The following is a 22,387-nucleotide window of genomic DNA, read 5'->3' as shown; positions in this document are numbered from 1 at the left end:
GTAAAAGAAAGATACCCTTTGGAAGGGTGGAAAGGGAATTGGGATAAGAAACAGAAAAGGGGTTCATTATAACTTCCTATAACCTTCACATGTTGGAACCAAACAAAAAGGAAAAATACGAAATTAATGTGAGAAGGAAAAGGAGACGAAGGATGGGAAGGATGTGTGTGTGTGTGCATGTGAGAAAGAGAGAGAGCGGAATTAACCTTTTAACTAGGTTGTTGTGTTTGAAAAATTCTTCATAAGCAGATTTCCCACAAAAAAGGTGTTTTGTTCATGTGTACCTGTGGATTAGCAGGAAGGGGATTTTATTTTCTTTGGGTAGTCATCTCTTATTCCTGCATGCCAAAGTCCACCTTTGATACTTTATAGGCAGAAATAGGATTTCCTCTGAGTTATACTTGAGGAAAGTAGAACATAGGACTAGAAGATTTGATTGGAGGCATATTGTGCTACCATTTTCCTGGACAAGGATTGAGAGCCAGGCACGTCAACCCCTGTCCATGTGCCCGGGGATGTGTCAGCCTACATTGTTCTCTTCATCAGGTCACATTTTCCTCCGAATCGAATGGTTTAAGATTACTGAGAGTGTAAAAAAGCTGAGGATGGAGCCATGGGGTTCCCCTGAGCCCTAGAGTCACTTGTGTGTCTGTTTCCTTGGTGTCCTGTGTGTGTACTTTCAAATGTGTCTTTGTGATAATTGACAGAGAGAGAGGTTCCCTGGTGTTGTTTGGTTGTTAAAGCAAAAGTGCTTTAGAATACCAAACTGAGGGTACACCTGCAGCCTCAAGAGACAGAAAAGGCAAGTCACTCCCATGGTAATTACCCATGACAGTCTTCCATGATTGATTAGTTTAGGGCTTCTGGCTGTGAAAATAAAAAAGCCTCAAAGGAAAGCCTGAAACAACCATGATTTATGAGTTTAAGAGTCTCAATTAGGTAAAACAAGTATTGAAAAATGTCCCTTTTTATAGGGGCAGGGGAAGTAAGTAGTGTCTGGTGATATGATTGTAACTTAATTCTTTCAGTAAATGTTTTTCTTTAGAAGAGAAGCTTAGAAAAGACAAGGGCTTTAATTTATTGAAAAGAATCACAGTTGGCAATTATGTGCATTTTTATGATAACTACTCTCAATGGTTTATATTGCTTTCATCTGTTCAATATTAATACTACAATACTGTGACTATAAAATACAAATGTTTATGTTGATGTTGCAGAATCTTTGCTTTTTCATTGAAGACATCAGACATCATACAATTGTATCTACTGCAGTGGAAGATATTCAGGAAATGGAATATAAAGACTCTTATCTTAAAATTGTTTCAAATGCATGGGAGAGGGGCATGCAGGGAAATTCTAAACACAGCTTCATCTCATTCTGTGCAGTAGGTATTTTGTTATATACTTTGTTAAATTGTTAACATTCTTTAAAAAAAAGAATTTCCAAGGTGAATTATTTTGTTTTACTCTAAAAAAAAAAAAGAGGGAACCCAAGGTGGCTCAATGGTAAAGACTGCTCCTTCCAATGCAGGAGACATGAGTTCAATCTCTGGGTCAGGAAGATCCCCCGGAGGAGGAAATGGCAACCCACTCCAATATTCTTGCCTGGAAAATCCCATGGACAGAGGAGCCTGATGGGCTATAATCCATGGGGTCGCAAAGAGTTGGACATGACTAAGTGACTGAGCATGCACACACAAAAAATTAGGTTTTGTTTTTTTTGAAAAGGAAAAAGCTGAATGTTCTCAAACAATTCAGACACAGGTTTACCTTGTCCCCCACGAAAAGTGATGTTTGTTATGTAGCTTTAGCAACTCTAAATAGCCCAACTTGTGTGTGATCCGGAGTGGCTGTGTATAGTCCTAATCTTGCTTTGCTCACAGCTAGGTCTGCCTTCATCATCTTTCTGCATCTTGTACACAAATTCACTTCATGCTGCAAGCCTGAAATAAAGACATTTAAAACTCTTTATCAATGATTGAGGGTGACTATAAAAGCTCACAGGGTCCTTGGAGGGTTAGACAGATGAATAATCTGTGAGAAGGGGTTTGGCGACCAGCACAGGTTAAGGGCTTAAAATTTGTGACAGTTGCTATCATTACTGTTGATGTACCATGTTTGCTATTACCTATTACATTTAACCATTCTGTGTCAAACTACTTCTGGCTTGATCAGGATTTGGGTACCTCCCATCTACTGCTGTGACAGCCAGGGCTGGAAAAGGTTAGAGTTGTAACTCTGCACCTTTAGAGAGTACCTGGAGGATAAACTCCTGGCCATGGAATTGCTGCACAAGCACCTGACTGGTTTGGGGAGATGGCCATCTGTCGTGGCAGAGATTTTGAGGCATTCTGCACACCCTGGGTCAGGCAAGCAGTGCCTGCTTCCTTCCAAGGCAACATGTTAGTCTCCCATTTGGTTTACCTTCACTGAGTTAACACTGTGGTGTTGAGTCTTTTCATACATTTATTAGCCATTTGAATTTATTTGCAAACTCTCATGTCCTCTAACTCTCTGTCTGAATGGACAGAGAATTCACTCGTAATTCTATATTATAGGCATAAGCCTTTGATCAGCCAGAGTTTACTTTTACATGAAAAATTTTAGAACTTTGATTTTAATTTTTTTCTAAATAGCTGTCTTGTTCCAGCCATTTGTGGATTCATTCCCAATTAGGTGAATAACTGCCTTGTTTCTAATCACCATTTCCATGTATACTTGGGTCGTTTTGGGATTCTCAAATTCCATGTGCTAATAGGAACAGACATCTTTTCAACGAAGATATGCTGTCTGTTTTTATTTTGTTGAGTACTTTTGCACCTGTATTCCTAAGAGATATTGATGTTTAGTTTTGTTTTCTTGTGATGTGTTTTTCTGGTTTTGGTGTTAAGGTAATACTCTCTCATCGAATGGGTTGGAAAGCCTCCCCATTTCTGTTTTCTGAGTCTGTGAAGAATTGGTATTAATTCTTCTCAAAATGTATAGTAGAATTCACCAGAAAAGTCATCTGTCCTATGCTTTTTTTGTTTTCTGTAAAGTTTCTTGATTGCTAATAAAATCTCTTTGTTTGTTAGAGATCTATTCAGATTTTCTTTCTTCTTGAGTCAGTTTCAGTACTTACGTTTCTGTAGAGATTTGTCAGTTTCATCTACATTACCTAATTTGTTGGCACATAGTTGTTCATGGTATTCTCTTAAAGTTATTTTTATTTCTGTACAGTTGGTGGTAGTTTCCCCTATTTAATTTCTGATTTTAATAATTGAATTTTCTCCTCTTTTTATTGGTCACCCTAGCTAAAGGTTTGTTAATTTTTTCTATCTTTTCAATGAACCTACTTACTGTTTTATTGATTTGCTCTATTTTTTTCTATTCTCTATTTTATTTCTGTTCTAATCTTATTATTTCTGCTAGATTTTTGTGTAATTTGCCTTTCATTTTTAAGTCCATAAGGTGTAAAGTTAGATTATTGCTTTTAGATATTTTCTAATATAGACAATTAAAGCTATAAAATTATCTGTAAGCACTGCTTTAACTCCACTCCACAAGTTTTGATTTTCACTTGTCTCAAATTATTTTCTAATCTCCCTTGTGATTTCTTCTGTGACTCATTGGCTATTTAGGTATATTTTGTTTAATTTCTACATACTTGTGAATTTCCCAAATTTTCTCTTTTATTAATTTTTAGTTTCATTGTTTGTTAGAGAATATACTTTGCATGATTTTAATCCTTTAACTATATTAAGGCCTATTTTATGGGCTAGAAAATGGTCTATCCTGGAGACAGTTCTGTGTAAGCTTGAGAAGAATATGTATCCTACTGTTTGGGTGGAACGTTCTGTATTGTTGGGTCTATTTGGTTTGTAGTATTGTTTAAGTATTTCATTTCCTTGCTGATTTGCCTTGTTCTTATATCCATTATTGAAACTGGAGTACTGAAGTCTCCAGTTAATAATTTTGAATTTTCTATTTTCTCCTTTATTTCTGTAAGTTTTTGCTTTGTGTATTTTGGGGTTTTGTTGTTAGGTACATGTACACTTAAAACAAAGATTGATGGGTTAACCTTCTTATCATTATAAAATGTCATTCTTTGTTTCTAGTAATAACTTTTGTCTTGTACTTTATTTTGTCTGATACTAGTATAGTCATTTCAACTTTTTTGTGATTGCTATTTATGTGAAATATCTTTTCAGCCTATTTGTGTTTTTGAATATGAAATGTCTCTTGTAGACAGTGGGCTTCCCTGGTGGGTCAGAGGTTAAAGCATCTGCCTGCAATGTGGGTGACCCAGGTTCGATCCCTGGGTCGGGAAGATCCCTTCAAGAAGGAAATGGCAACCCACTCCAGTATTCTTGCCTGGAGAACCCCTTGGAGGGAGGAGCCTGGTAGGCTACAGTCCACGGGGTCACAAAGAGTCGGACACAACTGAGTGACATTTTGTAAACAGTGGATAATTTTTTAATCTATTTTGCCAATTTCTGTGTTTTGATTTGTCCTTTTAATCCATTTGTGTGTGCATGCACGTGTGTGTGTGTGAGCATGCATGTTAAGTCGCTTCAGTTGTGTCTGACTCTTTGCCACCCTATGGACTGTAGCCCACTAGGTTCCTCTGTGCATGGGATTCTCCAGGCAAGAATACTGGAGTGGGTTGCCATGCCCTCCTCCAAGGGATCTTCCTGACCCGGGGATCGAACCTGCATCTCCTGTGGTTCCTGCATTGCAGGTAGATTCTGTACTGCTGAGCCACTGGGGAAGCCCTTAATCCATTTGTACTTAATTTAATTACTGATAAGGTAGGTTTTAATTCTGTCATTTTGCTATTCTATATGTCATCCCTTTTTAATTCCTCTGTTACTTAATTCCTGCCTTTTAATTATGTTAAACAGATAGTTCCCAATGTACTTTAAATACCTTTATATTCTCTTTCCCTAGTAAAATTATTTTCATAGTGATTGCCTTGAGGATTATTATTATCATGTTACTTTAAAAGATGAGTTCAGATTAATACTGACTTAATTTCAAAAGTAAATATTTTGCTCCAGCATGTTAGTCTTTTTGCCTCTCTTTTTTGAACTATTAGCTCATACAAATTACATCTTTATGTGTTTTAAGTCCATTGGCACAGTTTTATAATTATAGTTTTATGCAGTAATCTTTTAAAACAAATAGGAGAAGAAAATATGTTTAAATTGTTTTTCACAGTGTCTGTTACCTTTCTGGTACTGTTTTATTTCCTTGTATAAATTAGAATTCCTTCCAATGTTGTTTCATTTCATTTCCATGACTCCCTTTACTATTTCTTGTTGAGCAGTCTGCTGATAACAGATTTTTTCTTTTGTTATTGTTTATTTGCAAGTGACCTAATTTCTTCATTTTTGAGGAAGAGTTTAGCTAGACATAGAATTCTTGGTTGATGGTGTTTTTTTTCCCCCAACACTTTAAGTATGTCATCACACTGGATTTCTGATGAGAAATCAGCTCTTAATCTTCTTGAGGATTCCATGTACATGATTAGACACTTCTCTTGCTGTTTTCAATATTCTGTGTTCCTCAACAGTTTGGTTATCATGTGTCTAGTTGTGGATATTGTAGACCTACCTACAGTTCCTTGAGTTTTTTAAGTGTTTAAATTAATACTTTTAATCAAATTTGGTAGGTTTTTGGTTATTGTTTCTTAAAATATTTTTTCTGACTTCCTTTTCTTTTCTTTTCTCCTCCTGGAGAAAAGAATTATTTTTGGTATTTTGGTATTTTTGATAGTGTCCCACAGGTCTCTTAGCCACTTATTTTTCTTCATTTGCTTTATCTTCTTCTCAGACTTTATAGTCTCTCTCCCAATAAACAGTCTTCCAGTTCACCGATTTTTTCTTCTATCAGCTCAAATCTGTTGTTGAGCACACCTGGTGAATTTCAGTTATTGTATTTTAAACTATAGAATTTATTTTTGAGCCTTTTAATTTCCATCACTTTATTGATATTCTCTGTTTACTGAGATAAAGTTGTTGTAATTTCCATTAATTCTTTAGATATTCTTTTCTTTACTTCTTTGAATATATTTATAATTGTCTTAACCTCTCAGGGACCCCATTTTCTGTTGGGTGTTTTTTTTTCTTTCCGATGTATGTGGCATATTTTCCTATTTCCTCACATGCCTTTGTAGTTCTTTGTTTTAAGCTTGTCATTTTAGATAATATTTCAACAGCTCTGTTAGCAAATTCCTCGAACCTATCAGAGTTTTCTGTTGCTGTCGTCATTTTGTTTTGGTTTCATTTTGGATGTTTTTAGTGTTTTTTTAAATTGCTATTCATTTATTTAGTGGTTTTCCTTTGCTAATTCTGAGGTTTCTATATTTCCTTTGATGTATAAACACTGAGTTATCTATCATCTATAAGTTACTTTTAAAACCATTTTACTGAGGTATGATTGGCATTCAAAAAGCTGTGCATATTTAATGTATATGACTTGGTAAATTTGAAGAGAAGTGTATGCCCATGAAACCATAACCACAATCTGTGCCATAAACATGTCCATCTTCTCCACAAGCTTCCTCTCTTCCCTCTTTATATATTGTTGTTATTATTGTTGTGGTTATAATTACTGTTATTTTGTCTGTGTGGTAAGAACACTTAACATAAGGTCTCCTACATCTTTAAGGCCTGATTCCTAGGGTTGACATCCGAGTAAGTATATTTGTGTGATCAACCGCTCATTGATTATGAGGTTTTCTTGCACCTTTTGCCAAGGGGATCCTGTGAGAAGGCATGCTATCAAACATCAGCCTTAGCTGTCACTTCTTGATTGCATCAGCAAGAGACTGGTGTCTTTTCCATTCCCAGGTCTTTCTTGGGCATTTGCATAGCCTTCAATATGTGCGCAACCTTTTCAATCCTGGAAATACATTGGCACGTTTGAAGTTCCCTGAGGCCCTCTACTTCTCCTGGGTTTCCTTTTAAATTCTGGGCCAGGCTAAAGTTTACTGCAGTTGTAGTCACAGCATTAGGCAGCTGAAGAGTTGCCAGCAGTTTGTGTTGTTTGGGTAATGCTCCAGGGATAGCACCAGCTGCCACCCTCCCCACGACCCCAGCCCAGCCCAGCTCTGAGTCAAACCTAGAGATTTCCCAGGGTGCTGCAAGTCCAGACAAATTAGTGACTATGGGATGGCACTTTTAACAGAGCTTCAAAAGCTTCAGATCTGCCGGCCACCTGCAGGGCTGTTGGGGAGGGAGAGAAGATAGTCACATCCCACATTAAACCAGCACAACCCTGCTGTCTTGGCAAGGATCTGCCATTTCTCTTCAATAGATTTTTCAGCTTGTTCTGTGGCTCTGGTGCCTTATTTGAGTTCTTAAATGGTTGGTTTTAGTCGTTTTGCCTATATTTTTGTTGTTTGAGAGGGAAAGTGAGTTCGTCAATATCCTCACGCCACCATTCTGGACGTTTATTCTCTAGCATGTCCCCCATGAGTCTGGCCTCTTCACTTAGCTGGATGTATGTGAGATGCACCCATTGAGAGGTATGTATCAGTAGTTGATCGTTTCTATGGTTGAGTAGCACCTGGTTTGGTTTTAAAATTGTAAAAGATTCTTTTCAATTCATTTGGAGTGTAAAGATGTATATGCACATTCAAAAGAGTGTGTCATCAGAGAGATTATGGAATATGGGCCTGGTGGAGCTCCTTGGGGCATTGGCAGGAATCTCAGGTCTGGGGTCCACTGAACAGGGTAGTGTTCATTGGTGATTTGAAATACTAGACCCTGCAGCCTGTCCTGGGGGAGCAGAGTTACAGCATCGTTGTGTGCCTCTGGGAAAAGGAGCTGACAGGATGCAGGAAGAGGCTCTGGTGAGCACACTGCCCACACCTAGAGCGGGTATGAGCTCCATGCTTCAAAATCTGAGGTAAAACTCAGGACTTCTCCTCACACATGAGCATGATGGTCCGAGGACACTGCAGTGTTTGTTTATTTCTCGCACGGTCATGAAGAGCCTCCTGCAGGCCAGAGTTCCAAATGGTGGACACCAGACAGTCACCCAGAGCCTCCCATCATTGAGGCCACCCTCTTCTTATATGAGACATACATGGACAGGGCAGGCCACGTGTAGGCTCTAGATGCTTTCAATAAGAGCTTCCAAGGGAGGCCTTGTTTATGAGCAAACCTTGGAGCAGAGGAAGTAATCAGTGAGTTAGAGAGAGGCCCGGGGAAGAGTTTTCCAGGCAGAGGGAAAAATAAATACAAACTTCAGAGGGAGAAGGGGCTGGGACTGTTGCCGAGAGAGTGAGGGGAAAGGAGTTGAGGTGAGGTCAGGAGTGTGTGTGTGTGTGTGTGTGTGTCTCTGTGTGCACACGCGTGTGTGCACACACATGCCCTTGTGGAGGGACTGGAGAAGGGACTCTGGCTGCTCCTCTGGGGCAGGTAGAAGGTGCTGGAGTTGTTGAGCATGGAAGCATTCATTCATTCACCACGTGAGCAACCATCAGGGTGTGCTTCAGGTGCTGGGGAGAGAGCAGTGAGCAGACAGGCAGAACCTTCTGCTCTCAAGATGAGGAAATGGAGTCAAACTAATGAACAGATCATCATCTCTTGGAAATGCTAAGGGGGATAGAAAAATGGGAAGCAGGTTAAGTAGCAGGATTGTATGCATAAATGTGGAGGGAAGTGTTTGGCATGTTGAATAAGGTCCCCTTGCTTCCTGACCATCACCCCCAATGTAACCAGTCTGCTCACCTCCATCATTACAGATGCCTCTCTACCCATTTATGAATGTAGAATAAGTGGGATTTCATAATGCAAGATATTTTGAATATGTATCTTCTTCTACTCACCCTTTGGCTTTTTAAATTCACCCCTGCTATCGCAGGCAATGGTGTTTGATGCTCTATTTAGAGGTCAAGTGTTTCTGCTGCATGGACAGCAGTGGGAGGGGAGAATGGACTCACAGAGGTTTGGGGGAGGGCAGTCTGTGATCCAGCAGGATCGGAGCTGCTGGGACTGTGTGTGACCAGGGAGAGTGAGAGCATCACATTCTGATGCATTTTGAAGACAGCGCATAAACAGCGTTTCTTGATGGATTGCTTGTAGGGTGTGAGAGGGAAAGGAGTCAGAGATAACCAGGATATGTGGCCTTAGCCCATGAAATGGTGGAGCCAGAGTTTAGGGAGGCTGGTGACTGCAAGGGAGCGGTCTGTAGAGGATAGCTGCATTTGTGTTTTGACAAGCTAAGCATGATGTGTCTATTAGATATGTAAGTGGAGATGCAAACAAGCCATCCAGTTTCTGAGTCTAGCTTTCCATGGAGAGGTCCAGCCAAGAAAGGTGCGCTGGGAAGTTGTGGGCATCTGGCTGTCATTTGAAGTCAGGTCACTAAGGGGACAGGTACAGAAAAAGGGGGAAGCTTTTGCAGGCCCAGCTCTGGGGCACTTCAGCATTTACAGGGGCAGAGACGAGGAGACACTTGCAAGAGGGACTGAGGCAGGAGAGGATCCAAACACGGAAGGTCAAGTCAAGGGAGTTGCGAGGATGCTATGCATCATGTAAAGTGGGCAGCCCTGTGTAAAAGCTGAAAGCGTCCTTACCAAAAATGGTCAGACGACTGCTCTACATCCCCCCCTCCCCCCACAGCATTCCCTCCGGGCCGGCCATGCCGCTCTTTGGGAAGAGTGATGGTGGTGTAAATATTATGAGAAAGAAGGAATGCCAGCCTGAGAGGGAGGGGTCTGGTAAGATGCCACAGCTGCTGCTGGAAACCTTGGGGAGATGAAGCTCAGAGGACAGCAGTGTCTTCAGCTGATGTCTGTTTGAGGGCAGCCACAGGGAGACACCTTCAAAATGAAAGAGTTGGGGTGCTGGAGTCATTAGCAGGTTGTTGGCAGGTCCCTCCAGCATGTGGGTAAGCCCACACCCGGCCCTTCTGTACTTCGTCCAGGTCCCCTGTTTATTCTTTCTTGTTGAGGCTTTCTCTGCTCCATGCAATTGCAAAAAGCACTTTCAAATCAACTTTAATTATAAAGATATTATTAATTATGAAGATAAATAGCACTACCTGTTATGGATTGAATCGTGTCCCCCTCAAAATAGATACAATGAAATCCTAACTCCCAGTATCTCAAAATGTGACCTTATTTGGAAATAGTTCTTTATGGAGGTATTCACTTTAAAATGAGGCTGCTGCTAGATTGGGCCCCTCACCCACTGTGACTGGGGTATGCACACAGAGGGAAGACCATGTGTGGACACAGGGAGAAGTTGGCCATCTACAAGCCAAAGAGAGAGGCTGCAGGAGAAACAACCCTGCCAACACTTTGATCTTGGACTTCTGGCCTCCAGAACGGTTGTCTGAGCCACCCAAGCTGTCTCACTTTGTTGGGGCAGCCCTAACTCATATAGGGGCTACCTTAAAAAAAATTCACTGCTGCCATCTTTGATTATAACAGATGTGTATCCTGTTTGTTTCTATGAACTCAAAGTGTTCACTGCCAACAAAACCTCTGCTTTCAATTATGCCAACTGGTTGACCTGCTCTGGGGATGAGACCAGCCTCTGGCCACATTAGGTATTGAAGGTATTGAAGTGTTAGTTGCTTGTGCTTGCTTGTGCTTAGTTAGTGTCCTCCTATTTGCAACCCCATGGACTGTAGCCCACCAGCCTCCTCTGTCCGTGGAATTCTCCAGGCAAGAATACTGGAGTGGGTTGGCTTCTCCAGGGGATCTTCCTGAAACTGGGATCAAACCCAGGCTTCCTGCATTACAGGCAGATTCTTTACCATCTGAGCCACCAGGGAAGCCCCTCTGGACACATATGCTGGACACAAATTCCTGGCTGAAACAGGGTGCTGTAAACCTTTGGAACCGCTTCCCTTTGGGTCTCATTCACTGCACCATGAGATTTCTCCAGACAACTATGAGTTCCAAGGCTGCTAGACCTGCAGCACAGGAGTTGAACTCTCCCTGAAGCAAACAGAAAGTAACCTCCAGCATTATCTTGGGATAATACGCAGTCTCTTTTTCTATAAGTGTTTTTTTTAAAAAATAAAACCTTTTCCCTCCTTACCTTTAATTAAACACCTTCTAGAGGTTTGAGATGAAAAAAAAAAAAAAAAAGATTCCTGTGTGCATGGAAATAACTGATACTCCAAACAGTCTTCTGTAAAACCAAATGGAAACAATGAGCTTGGAGTACTTACCCGGCATTCTGTTTGCTCCTTTTGTGCAAGTTTTGCTGCAGTAACAAGCGGGAATATCACTGGAATAGGAGCTTGTATCGTAGTGAAGGGTGTTGGGGTCTCACCCTCCCAGTCACGTATGTTGTGGGTGGAGCCTCCTGGCTTCCCAGCCCCCTGCCACCATGGCCAGGGGTTGCAGGTGTTGGGAAAGAGAGAAGATTGATGAAAGGACCCAATTCAGCCTCCTGAGCAGCTTCATCCCCACTCCAACCAGCTATTCACTTGGCCCTTGACAGTGGTACCTTTGTTGAGGGTTCTGGGGGGCAGTCTGTGACAGAGGTAGAAAAAACATTATGACAGCAATATTGGAGGGAATTGGGTTTGTGCCTGGATCATTTCGGGGGGGGGGGTTGATATTTTTGCTGTAGAAGTAGAATCAAAGCAAGGGTTAAATTGGTGAGAGACAGTGCTTACTCCATTTTCAGGCTGTTGGATTTAACTTTGTATTACCACAGCAGAGTTAGGTCTGCCCTTTAAGGAATGTAGACATAGAGGCTAATATTTACTCAATTCGAAGTTCAAAATAATGAAATGAAAAATTACAAACTGTTAAGATGATTGCCGATTAGGTACTGGCAGCTCACCTTGAATGCTGTGTGGTTTTCTAGCTGGCAGTTGAGACACACAGTATAACATTTTAATGAGCACATTCCCAGAAACATTATCGAGTCTCTTTACTATGGACATACTTTCTCTGGCCCAGTTCCCAGGCTAATGGACTCACCTTTTAGGATTTTATACTCTGCTCCTTTCCAGTTATTAGTTCTTTTTCCTTAACTGTTGCATTTCCAGCATCACGGATGTTTTTGATTTGACGTGTTGCTGAGCTAAGTGATTGTTCTGGAACATATGATGGGTGTTTCCAGTTGCCAGTGGATATCCTGACTTCTCACGCAGCATAACTCATCATAAAATCCATGCTTGCCCTTCCAGAGGCACCCAGCATGCCACACAGTCTCCCTTCCAGACTGTGGTCCTTTGCCCATGTGCCCTTGATTGCTGTTCGTTCTCATATTCTGGAAATTACACCTTCACTTAGGATGACCAAATCCAAGAATGCCAAGCTTTGGTGAATGAAATACCCCCACTAATTAAAAGGAGACTGCTTTGAAGTTGTCCAAATAGGCCAGAGACTGCATCTAATTAAATCACAACGAGTGTACTGATTCAGATGAACAGGTTAGAGATTAATGAATGGTCTGAATAACAAAACATTTTTTTAAAGAGAAATACAAATCAAAAGCAGAGTAGCACATGGACTCAAATCCAAGAGTGTGAGTTGAATTTCATTAGTAAATTCTCTCTTAATCGTGTCTCTGCTCTTAATGAGGTAGCCGAGGTACAATACCAGAAAGGAGCCTGGAAATCAGGACAGACCCACCTATACTTTGTGGATCTGAATTTCTCTTATCTTACTGATGCCTTAAATCAAGATGTCATTTCAGTGGACTGCGTTGAGAAGCCTGCAGAAGATCCTGTTTGTCTGGGGCACAGTTTCTGATTACTCAGAATTTGTACATGTTTGGGGCTGGGTGTGCATATCCAGCTGTCGAAGGCCTGTGGGAAACCTTGACTTCTTAACAAGCCCAGCAACATCAACAATGCATCCTTTCATATGGTCCTTCTGATGAAACCAGTTGGCTCAGCCCTGAATATATAGGACATTAATAAGTGCTGCTAAGAACACACGCTAAGTACTAGGTTAGGAGCCGATATCACCATGCCATGACAATTTATGTACAGTTTAGCTCAAAACCCTGCATTCTCAAAATTGATTTAATTGCTGAGCATTCCCTGGCATGTTACTGAATCTTTGAACCACCTATATCAGATCCTATGAATCTGTGTTGTATTTTGTTCATATGGTTAGTGCTTATGCCTGGCTCTCACCATTAAGGCCACTTGGAAACAGGTTCTTTTTTCCGGCTCTTCTTTTTAAAACATGTTTTTAATGATTTTACTTATTTATTTAATTTGTTTTGTTTTTGCTGGGCCTTTATTGCTGCTCAGGCTTTTCTCTAGTTGCAGTTAGCGGGGCTACCCTCTAGTTGTAGAATGTGGGCTTCTCATTGTGGTGGCCTCTCTTGTTCCATAGAATGTTCTCTAGGGCGTACAGGCTTCAGTAGTTGTGGCTCACAGGCTTTGTTGCTCCTCGGCAGGTGGGATCTTCCCGGATCAGGGATTGAACTCGTGTCTCCTGCATTGGCAGGTGGATCCTTTACTACTGAGCCACCAGGGAAGAGCCCCCCCTTACAGCTCTTCTTTGCTTGTGAGCCTTGGTTAAGAGCTTGACCAACGTGATAGGATGTGTAACTGTTCTCCAAAAAACTTTTTACTGTGTGAAGATAGGTCAGGAGTTTATGTATTCCTCACACTCTGTCTCCTCTTAATATTAAATCTTATGCTAGTGTGGTACATTTGTCACAGCAGATGTCCCAAGATCAACACATTGTTATGGTTGTCATTTAGTCGCTAAGTCGTGTCTGACTCTTTTGTGACAGCGCAGACTTAGCCTGCCAGTCTCCTCTGTCCATACATTATTCTTTACTAAAATCCGTACTATTCATCTTTCTTTGAACTTTACCTGGAATCCTTTTTCTATTCTAGGATCCCACCCTGGTTACCACATTGCAGTTAGTCTTTGCTCTAGGCTTCAAAGTGTAATTTTAAAAAACACTTTATTTATTTATGAATTTGTATTTTTTTTTAGACTGTGCTCTGTGGCATGCGGGATCTTAGCTCCCCAACCAAGGACTGAACCCATGCTCCCTGTATTGGGAGCACAGAATCTTAACCACTGGACCGCCAAGGAAGTCCCTAAACTATAATTTTGACCTGGATCAAACTATGCACTTAATGTATCATTGCAAGGCAATGAGTCACAGTTAATTTTTTTTCATATTAAATATTCTCCTTTCTTCAAACATCAAAAAACCAATAAGGAGCTAATAAATCACCACTACCTGATTGATGCTATCAAAGATTTGAGTTTTCCAGTAGCTTTACATTGTTTTGCTGTGTTTTTTTTTTCAGATGAAGTTCACTCATGTCCAGTGGATAAAGTTAGACCATCCACATTCTTAATGGACACGTGTAGAATTAGTAGCATGGCTTTTAGTATTTACCAAAACGAAGGACCTGTAATTTGCCCTGAGGAGTAACCTCATTTCAGAAAACAATAATTAAGTCCTGAGGAGTTAGGGCAGCCGAGTCCTCCCAGAACTTTTTCTCTCTTCAGGTCTTCCCTATTTTCAGTCAGCCAGTTGGGAGAAAGCATGCCAGCACAAGGTAAATCCAAGGGGGACTTGGTATAAAGAAGCTCTCAGGACACCCACTGGGAGGCGTGACTTGACTCACACCGCCTTGGACCAGTCGCTGCCTGGCCTGGCCTGGCAGTGATTGCCAAGGTGGGTCATGGGATGAAGAAGGTGAATAGAAGTCCTCTGTCCCGTCTTGGTGACCTGGAGAAGAACGTGCTAGTTGGGGAGAAGCGGTGGCCCCTAAACGCAAGGTGGTGAAATGCTTCCTTTGTCCTTGTCACGAGCTGCAGCAGGAATGTGAACGTGTGCTGGCTTCTTCTCAGTGAGACTCTCAGCTCCTAAACCATCACATCTGTGGACCAGTAGTCCTGGTTCTCTAGCTTTTCATTAGTTCTCTGTCTTTTATCCATTAGTCATTGCTGTGTCTCCATGCATGCTCCACATCCTGTCTACTTGGGCAGCCAAAACTTCCCCACAGGGTCTGGGCAGTGGTCTGATGTGCTGATGAAGCGTTTAAAGGCCTTTGCTAATCATCTAGTGCAATGTGCTTCTCTCCAGCCTTTTTTTTTTTTTCTTTTTGGGAATGACATTTAAAAACTCAAATGAAATTGATGTTTGTTCAAAGAGCCACATATGATATCATTCCATTTATATGAAATGGCCCCAATACATAAATCCATAAAGACAAAAAAGCAGGTTAGTGGTTACAGGGTCTGGGAGAGGTGAGATTGGTGGGGGAGACTGCTAATGGGAATAAGCTTTCTTTTGGAGGTAATAAAATATTGCAGAATTACATAGTGGAGATTGCTGAACAACCCAATATTAAAAACCACTCTATTACAGACTTTAAAATGCTAAATTTTGTGGTATGTGAATTATTTCAATTAAAACCTTGGTGCTTGTTTATTGTACAGATGTTGAAAAAGAAAACAAAAGAGGACTTTTAAATTACCTATATAATTTCATATAACTAATAGCCGGTGACAGTTTTAGATGTTTCTGTTTTGTGTTTGTCTCATTTTTTTTTCCTTTGGTTGTTCTTAACCCTTTTAGGGCCAGGAAAAATCCTGCTGGAATCTGCTGAGAATCTACCTGTTTTCACTTGTTGAAGGTGCAGCATCTCAAATAAGGATAGCCATTCTAAAGTGTAGGATAATGATGATTTATATATATATATATATAAAACTAGGTCTACTTCAGACTGTAAATGGTGCCCTTATGTCTCAGTTAGGAAGCAACAACAGGGCCTAGTTTTGCTGGAACTTAAGGCCTCAGTTCCAAGGACAGCAATGACTGGATATTGTGAATTTATTCACACATTTGACTTGCAGAGGAAATTGCTAGAGCTCACACTCTGCACTCTTTCACATCTAAGTCCCAAAGATTGGGTTCCCTGATATTAGCCTTGAAAATTAGTGAATCTTACCTGTTTTTCCAAATATGTAGATGATACTCTTTTGCTTAAATATCCCAACTAAATTTTACCTAGGGTAAAGCTTAAGGCTGAAAAAAACTAAAAATCAATTCCCAGGGAAGGTACTGATCAGTGCAACATATTCAGGGAGAATCTCAGCATTTCTAATGTCAAAAGGGACTTTGCATGTCTCTGTGTGTGTGTGTTTGGGTGGTGGTGGGGTGACATCTGCTCATGAGTCAACAGAAATGTTTGTATCACCTCCGGCTCTTCTCCCACCAAGAGTGTGCATGTCCAACCCCCAGCTCAGATGAACACGAAAATAATTATGCTTCCAAATTGAAAGCTGCCTTGGAAGAGCTGGGGCTCTTTTACACAGTGGAATTGGGCTAATGTGCTTATTTTTCTACAGAGTATGTATTTATTTGACTGTTTCACACCATTTGTCAATTTCTAAGCAGTTAATAATTTTTATTCCTCTTTCAGATGTGTGTATATAGTACAAGTGTGTTTGATTTCCTGTGGTCTCTCTACATTTAAACAGTGCTGAGTGATGGTATGTGTAACATGCCAATTTAAGATTTCAAACCCAAACTGAACCACATTGATTGGCCTGTACGGCTTATGCCTGTCTCTGTCCTGTAGCAGCCCCAAATTCTGTCTAGGTTTTAGTCTTCACTAAAGATGCAGCAGCTGATATCCTCCAGCTGTTTACAGTCCCTTGAGGAGAATTAAAATGTATGCAACTGTTGATTCAGGGGATGATGTAATTGCCATAGTAGAGGTGTATGGTTCGGGGGATAGTTTTAGAGAATAAAGTTGTTACTTCTGAAAGATTGATCAGGGATGTTTTGTGAAAGGTGGTGTGAATGTGTGACTTCTGACACGTGGGTAAGTTTGGACTAGCAGTGATAGAAAGAAGGAATCTTCCATAACGGAATGTGAAAAGCCATGGGCCCATTTCAGAAATAATCCCCCCTCTTGGTTGCTTGGAATTGGGCCTGAATTCTAAGGGCGTTGCAAGCTGATGTCACCTCGCATGTCCTGGGATTTAGGAACAAGTGGGCAGAGACGATCCACTTAGACACATGGGTACCCGTGAGTGTAAACCGGCCAGTGTTCGTTTAGCTAAATAATTTAAAGCATCTTGTGTACCCAAATTCTGTCTGAAAATCACTTGTACTCCACTTTTAGGTCTCCGTTTTTTTGAGTAAGGCCTCATCTTGAGGGTTGGGGGTGGTTCCTGAAGTGTCTGGGTGCTTGGTTAGTTCTCACCTCTCATTTAAGGGAGACAAGTTGGGTCACCCAACATTGAATTATAAACTGCCTTTTTTTTAATAATAATTTTTTTAATTTTTGTGGTAAATACACAAAATTTATCATCTTAACCATTATTAAATGCACAATTCAGTGGCATCAAGTACATTCACCTTGTTGTATAACCATCACCAATATCCATCTTTAGAACTTTCTTATCTTACCAAAATGAAACTCTGTCTATATCAAACACTTAACTGTCCATTCTGCCTCCTCCAGCAACCTGTCACCCACTATTCTACGTTCTGTCTATGAATTTGACTACTCTAGTAGTTCACAGTATTTGTTTTTCTGTGTCTGTTTCACTCAGAATAACCCACCCACGTTGCAGTATGTATCGGGGTTTCCTTCTGTCTAAGCCGCGTCATTTGCCATTGTGTGTGTCCCGCTCTTTGATACTGTCAATCTAGATTCATCCAGATGTGTTGTCGGCGTCACCCTGACAACACATGGCTTCGCCATTTCTACCCCCACTCTCCACCTCCAACCAATGGGACCCCAGCCAAGGCCAAGGTATGGGGTGAAAGTCTTCAAAGTAAACTGCACTGGGATATGGAGAAAGGACTATATGAGGCCCCAAACGGTTTCTCGGTCATCAGTCACACCTACCCATCCCTCCTGGCATTTCAGGACAGGGGACCCATGACTTTGTGCCATACTTTCACTTGAACAGACCAGCTCTGCTCTTGCCCTTGGAGTTTATGACTCTGGGGGTGACTGCTTCTGCTAACACAGTCTCTGAGGGAGTGGGGTTACTATTGCCATAAAGATGAGAAACTTCTGTGTTTATGCTTATTGGGTAGATCGGTTCTTGGCTGTTGACTGCTAATGAGTCTGGGGGCTGGGGTGGGCAAGAGGGAATGAGCTGCTGAAGAAACTCTCCAATTCTGAATTTATTCAGAATTAAAACGGGCCTATATATCTGAAGGACCACCTGCTGACTCTGGCTCCAGAAGTGTTTAATTTTGCCAGCTGGTGTTTTAATCTCTCTCTCTTTCCCAAGATGAAACTTGGGCCACATGTTTGCTTCCTCCATACCTGCTGAAAAGCATTTGCATTTTTCCTGGGATTGCAAAATGATTGCAACATTGCAGGAATCACCTTTGCTTTTGTATCAAATCTGATGCTACAAAAGCCCTGTGAATGTTACCGTAACACCTTATCCCTCTAGGTGTTCTATAAACAGTGGGTAGTTTTGCTAAGACACTATTGTCGTTGCGTGAAAAGCAGAAAAAAGGCCCTGAAGGGAAGTCTCATAAGTGTGTGTGCTCTGCTCTTTTGCCCAGGGCAAGCGGAAGTTCCTGACTCAAATGATCCTTTGGGACAACTGGATGGACATGACAGCCCCATCCCAACTCTGAAAGGTAAACTGTGAAGTGTTCTCTGAATGCAAGCATTTGAATGTGTTTTCAGAGTACCATGCAGAGTGATTCACTGTGCCACTATACTCAAGGCTTGACCTGCGGAAATGGATGGTCAGGGTCTCCCATGGCCCAGTGCTGTCCCATAGGTGGGTGTAAAGCTGAATTCCACCTCTGTACCCCAACACCGAATCATATCTCAGAGACAGAGTTTGGGGTGAAGTAGATAAGAATAACTTTATCGCTTTGCCAGGCAGAGGGGGCCACAGCAGGCTAATGTCCTCAAGACTACAGGTCCCAACCTGGAGTGGGAAGTGAGAAGTTTTATATGAACTAATGGTTCAAAGAACTTTGTGGTTCAAAGAGAGAGTGATCACCTTCTGGACATTCTTCTGATTGATTGGTGGTGAGATAAGTAGGAGTCAACACCATCAATCTTCTGGTTCCAACTGGTCTAAAATCTATATGATTGTGAGCAGCATTCTGTTAACTTCTTCTACCTGGTAGGGGTTTCAGTATCTGCATAACGGCTCAAAGATGTTGTCATGTGTACCACTTGAGGAGGAACAATGACCCTACTCCAAAGTTGCACTATTGTTTTTTTTTTTTTGACAGCTCCTCCTTTGTCTCTGCATCTCCTCCCTTCCCTGATTAAGCAACTGTTTGAACCTGCCCATTGGAACGCAGGCAAGGTCGTGAAGGCTGCTTTGTTGTTTAGTCACTAAGTCATGTCCTCCTGTTTTGTGACCCTGTGGACTGTAGCCACCATGCTCCTCTGTCCATGGGGTTTCCCAGGCAAGAATACTGGATTGGGTTGCCATTTCCTTCTCCAGGGCATCTTCCCAACCCAGGGATCGATGTGTTTCCCACATTGGCAGGCAGATTCTTTACTGCTGAGCCACAAGGGAAGCCCTGTCATGAAGGCTAAATGAAACCTGTTTCTTGTAATCAAGAAATGGGGGGATACAGAAAGGCTTTTGTGCCCAGGAGTCCCACAGGGTCTTGCTTGGTATCAGGTGCAGTGGCATGCCTCTTGACACAGTTTTGAAGCTATTGAAAGCTGGGTGGAGTTTGTCAGAAACTGGTGGGTGGATGGGAGATGAGAGGGCAAGGGTAGACAGATAGCCGCTGAAGGGAAGGAGATTGAAGGGAACTCTATGGGCCCGAACAGAGCCTTAGGACCTGGACTCCTGGCTTGGCCATGAAGTCTCCTGCTGACAAGGTCTTCTCGGGCTGTTCTCCAGATGTAATTGTCCAGACTAGGGAGCGTCTCAGGTGGGCAAGTGGCCCTCCTCCACAGGTCACCAAAGAGCAGGTTATTTGTCTTATTGCTCCAGTCTTTCCCAGAGGTCACTGCCAAGATCACTGCTCACTTGGCACACTTTGTAGGCATCTTAGATTTGAAAATCAGTAGATGTCATTTCCTGTGATGCAGCCCAGTCACTTGAGGAAGTGGTGCTTCGCTTCCTTCATCTGCTGTCACCATATTGCCTCAGTCAGCTCAGGCTGCCACAACAGAACACCACAGGCTGGATGGCTTAATCAATAGACATTTACTTCTCACGGTCCTGAAGACAGGAAGTCTGAAATCAAGGCACTGGCATTGCTGGGTCCTAGTGGCATGCTAGGTTTGTAGACAGTGCAGTTTTGCTGTGTCCTCACAGAGAGAGAGAGAGTGGGCTCTGGTCTCTTCTTATCTTATAAAGACTCGAATCCCATCATAGGGATCCCACCCTCATGACCTCATGTAACCCTAATTACTTCCCAAAGGCCTTACCTTCAAAGGAGGCACCACTACCACAGACATGCTTAAGGCTTCGACATGTAAATTTGTGGGCATGCCATTCAGTGTATAATAATTAACTGTTAAAACAGCCACTTTATTTCTGTTTACTTTCTTTTTGTAAGCATTATTCAGAGCTCAGACATCCATAAATTTCTCAGCCCCCTGCATGTTGAGGGTCCCTGTGTCCCCTCAGGAATGTGTTCGCCTCCACATGTCAAAGGCTGGGTCTCCTGGAGACTGAGCAGAAATGCCTCAAGCCCACCAGTCTCAGCTGAGTGGAATAGATGTCCCTCTGTGTCCTGAAAGACCCTCTTGGGATCACACGAGGAACTTCCGCATTCTGGCCTCAGAATAGTTGTTTAAATTCACAGAAATAGAGTAGTAGATGTAGAAAGCAAGTGTATGGTTACCAGGAAGGAAGGGGGCGGGAGGGATAAGTTGGGAGAATGGTATTGACATATGCACGCTGCTACATGTGAAATAGATAACTAATAAGGACCTACCGTGTAGCGCAGGGAATTCCACTCAATATTCTGTAATGACCTATATGAGGAAAGAATCTAAAAAAGAATGGGTACATATAGATGTATAACTGATTCACTTTGCTGTATGTCAACTATGGTCCAGGAAAAATTGTAAAGCAAATGAACAAACAGGGTGTGTGGATCTCCTTGCTGTTGGTGGTGCCTTGTGTGTGGAGGCTCCTTGATAATGGTTTTCCCCTTTCGTATCTTATGCAGAAAATATATAGGTTAGTTTCCTCACATTGACCCCCTCACAGTCCTACTGTGGTCACTGTGACCTCGTACAGAGTCAGAATATTTGGAGGAGAGGGCCTCTTTTGGCTAGGTAGGGATGTATCTCCATGGCAACCAAGGTCAGGGCTCTGGAAACTTGTGTACCATGCTGGGCCTTAGGATAGATTTCTTAGGAAGAAAGGTAGTTTTTGGTGGTTAGATTCTGGAGTCATTTTTCCTAAGTGTGATTGAGCCCACAATCTAGTATTATAGAGACTCAGATCCCATCATAGGGGTCCCACCCTCATGGGTTGTGGCCCTTGCCCAAAAAGGGACTTGCCCCACTCTTCCCTTATGCTCCCCTGGCCTCCTCCTCACATCCTCAGTAATGGAAGGAACTGGCTTGGCAATGCCAGACTTATTAATCCATGCACTATTTTTTTTGTTTTTTTTGTTTAAAGAGCTTAAGGGAGCATTACTACTTGGCCACATTTGGCTTAAATCATATATAAAAAGTAATAATAGTTGAATGGACTGTATGAGCTGTTTCTTTAATCCAGTTACCATTTATGATGCCCACGCATCTGTAAAACTGCAGGCAGGTGAAAATGGCTAGCGGGCAGTCAGTCACTGAACGAAACAGAATCTGAGAATTAGTTACAAGCATAAAAAGCATTTGAGTTCAGATATACTGAGCCAGGATTGAGCACTTAACATATAATTGGAGGTTGGTATTCAGAGAGGGAGATCCCAGAGCGATATAGAAGGAAAAACAGAATACAAAAGCTTTGTGATTTACAGCTGAAACGTTTGCCTGAAATTTCTATATGCCAAAGTCATGGTTAGGGCTGAAGCTGGCCTTAGGACTCTGGTAATAGTATTTAACAGGAGTTTTATATTCTTTGCTATATTAGATACACTATTTATTATTATTATACTTACAAAAGTGTTCACTTGGCCTAGAAACCATTTGCTCTTTTGTTCCAAGGCTGTATTTTAAATGCATATGTAACCGGTTTTGTAAAATCAGTACTTTGGAATGTGTGTGGGCAGTGGATCATTTCTGAGAGCCTGGGCTGGCGGTGCTCATATTGTTCATCTTGCGTCCTCCAAAAATAGACCCGCTTGCTTGTGTCTCCTGCCTTAGGAGAAGGGTACTCATCATCCTGGCTGAAACCAGAAGGGGAATTCCTGACTCTCTGCACTTGAAGCTGTGTTGCAATTAGAGGTGATCTCAAGGGCATTCTAAATCACAGGGCAGGAGTTGATGCCTTACTCACCAGGCTGCCCCCTTCTAT

The 22,387-nt window shown here is 41.8% G+C and overlaps 1 protein-coding gene across 4 annotated transcripts in view; it reads left to right on the top strand.

The window, feature by feature from the left end:
- Positions 1-22,387, top strand: part of ROR2 (receptor tyrosine kinase like orphan receptor 2) — a 238,195-nt gene that overhangs the window by 162,914 nt on the left and 52,894 nt on the right. For all 4 annotated transcript variants that reach the window (XR_009696370.1, XM_061163583.1, XM_061163586.1 and 1 more), the window contains exon 2: positions 18,492-18,569. Coding sequence is in view for 2 of the 4 variants with exons in the window: in XM_061163583.1 (XP_061019566.1) it covers positions 18,492-18,569 (78 nt within the window). In the remaining 2 variants the exon portion in view is untranslated. The remainder of the gene's footprint in view (positions 1-18,491; positions 18,570-22,387) is intronic.

Source organism: Dama dama, chromosome 16 (genome assembly GCF_033118175.1).
Source record: "Dama dama isolate Ldn47 chromosome 16, ASM3311817v1, whole genome shotgun sequence".
Lineage (NCBI taxonomy): Eukaryota > Metazoa > Chordata > Mammalia > Artiodactyla > Cervidae > Dama > Dama dama.
This window is presented reverse-complemented; position numbering and strand designations above follow the sequence as displayed.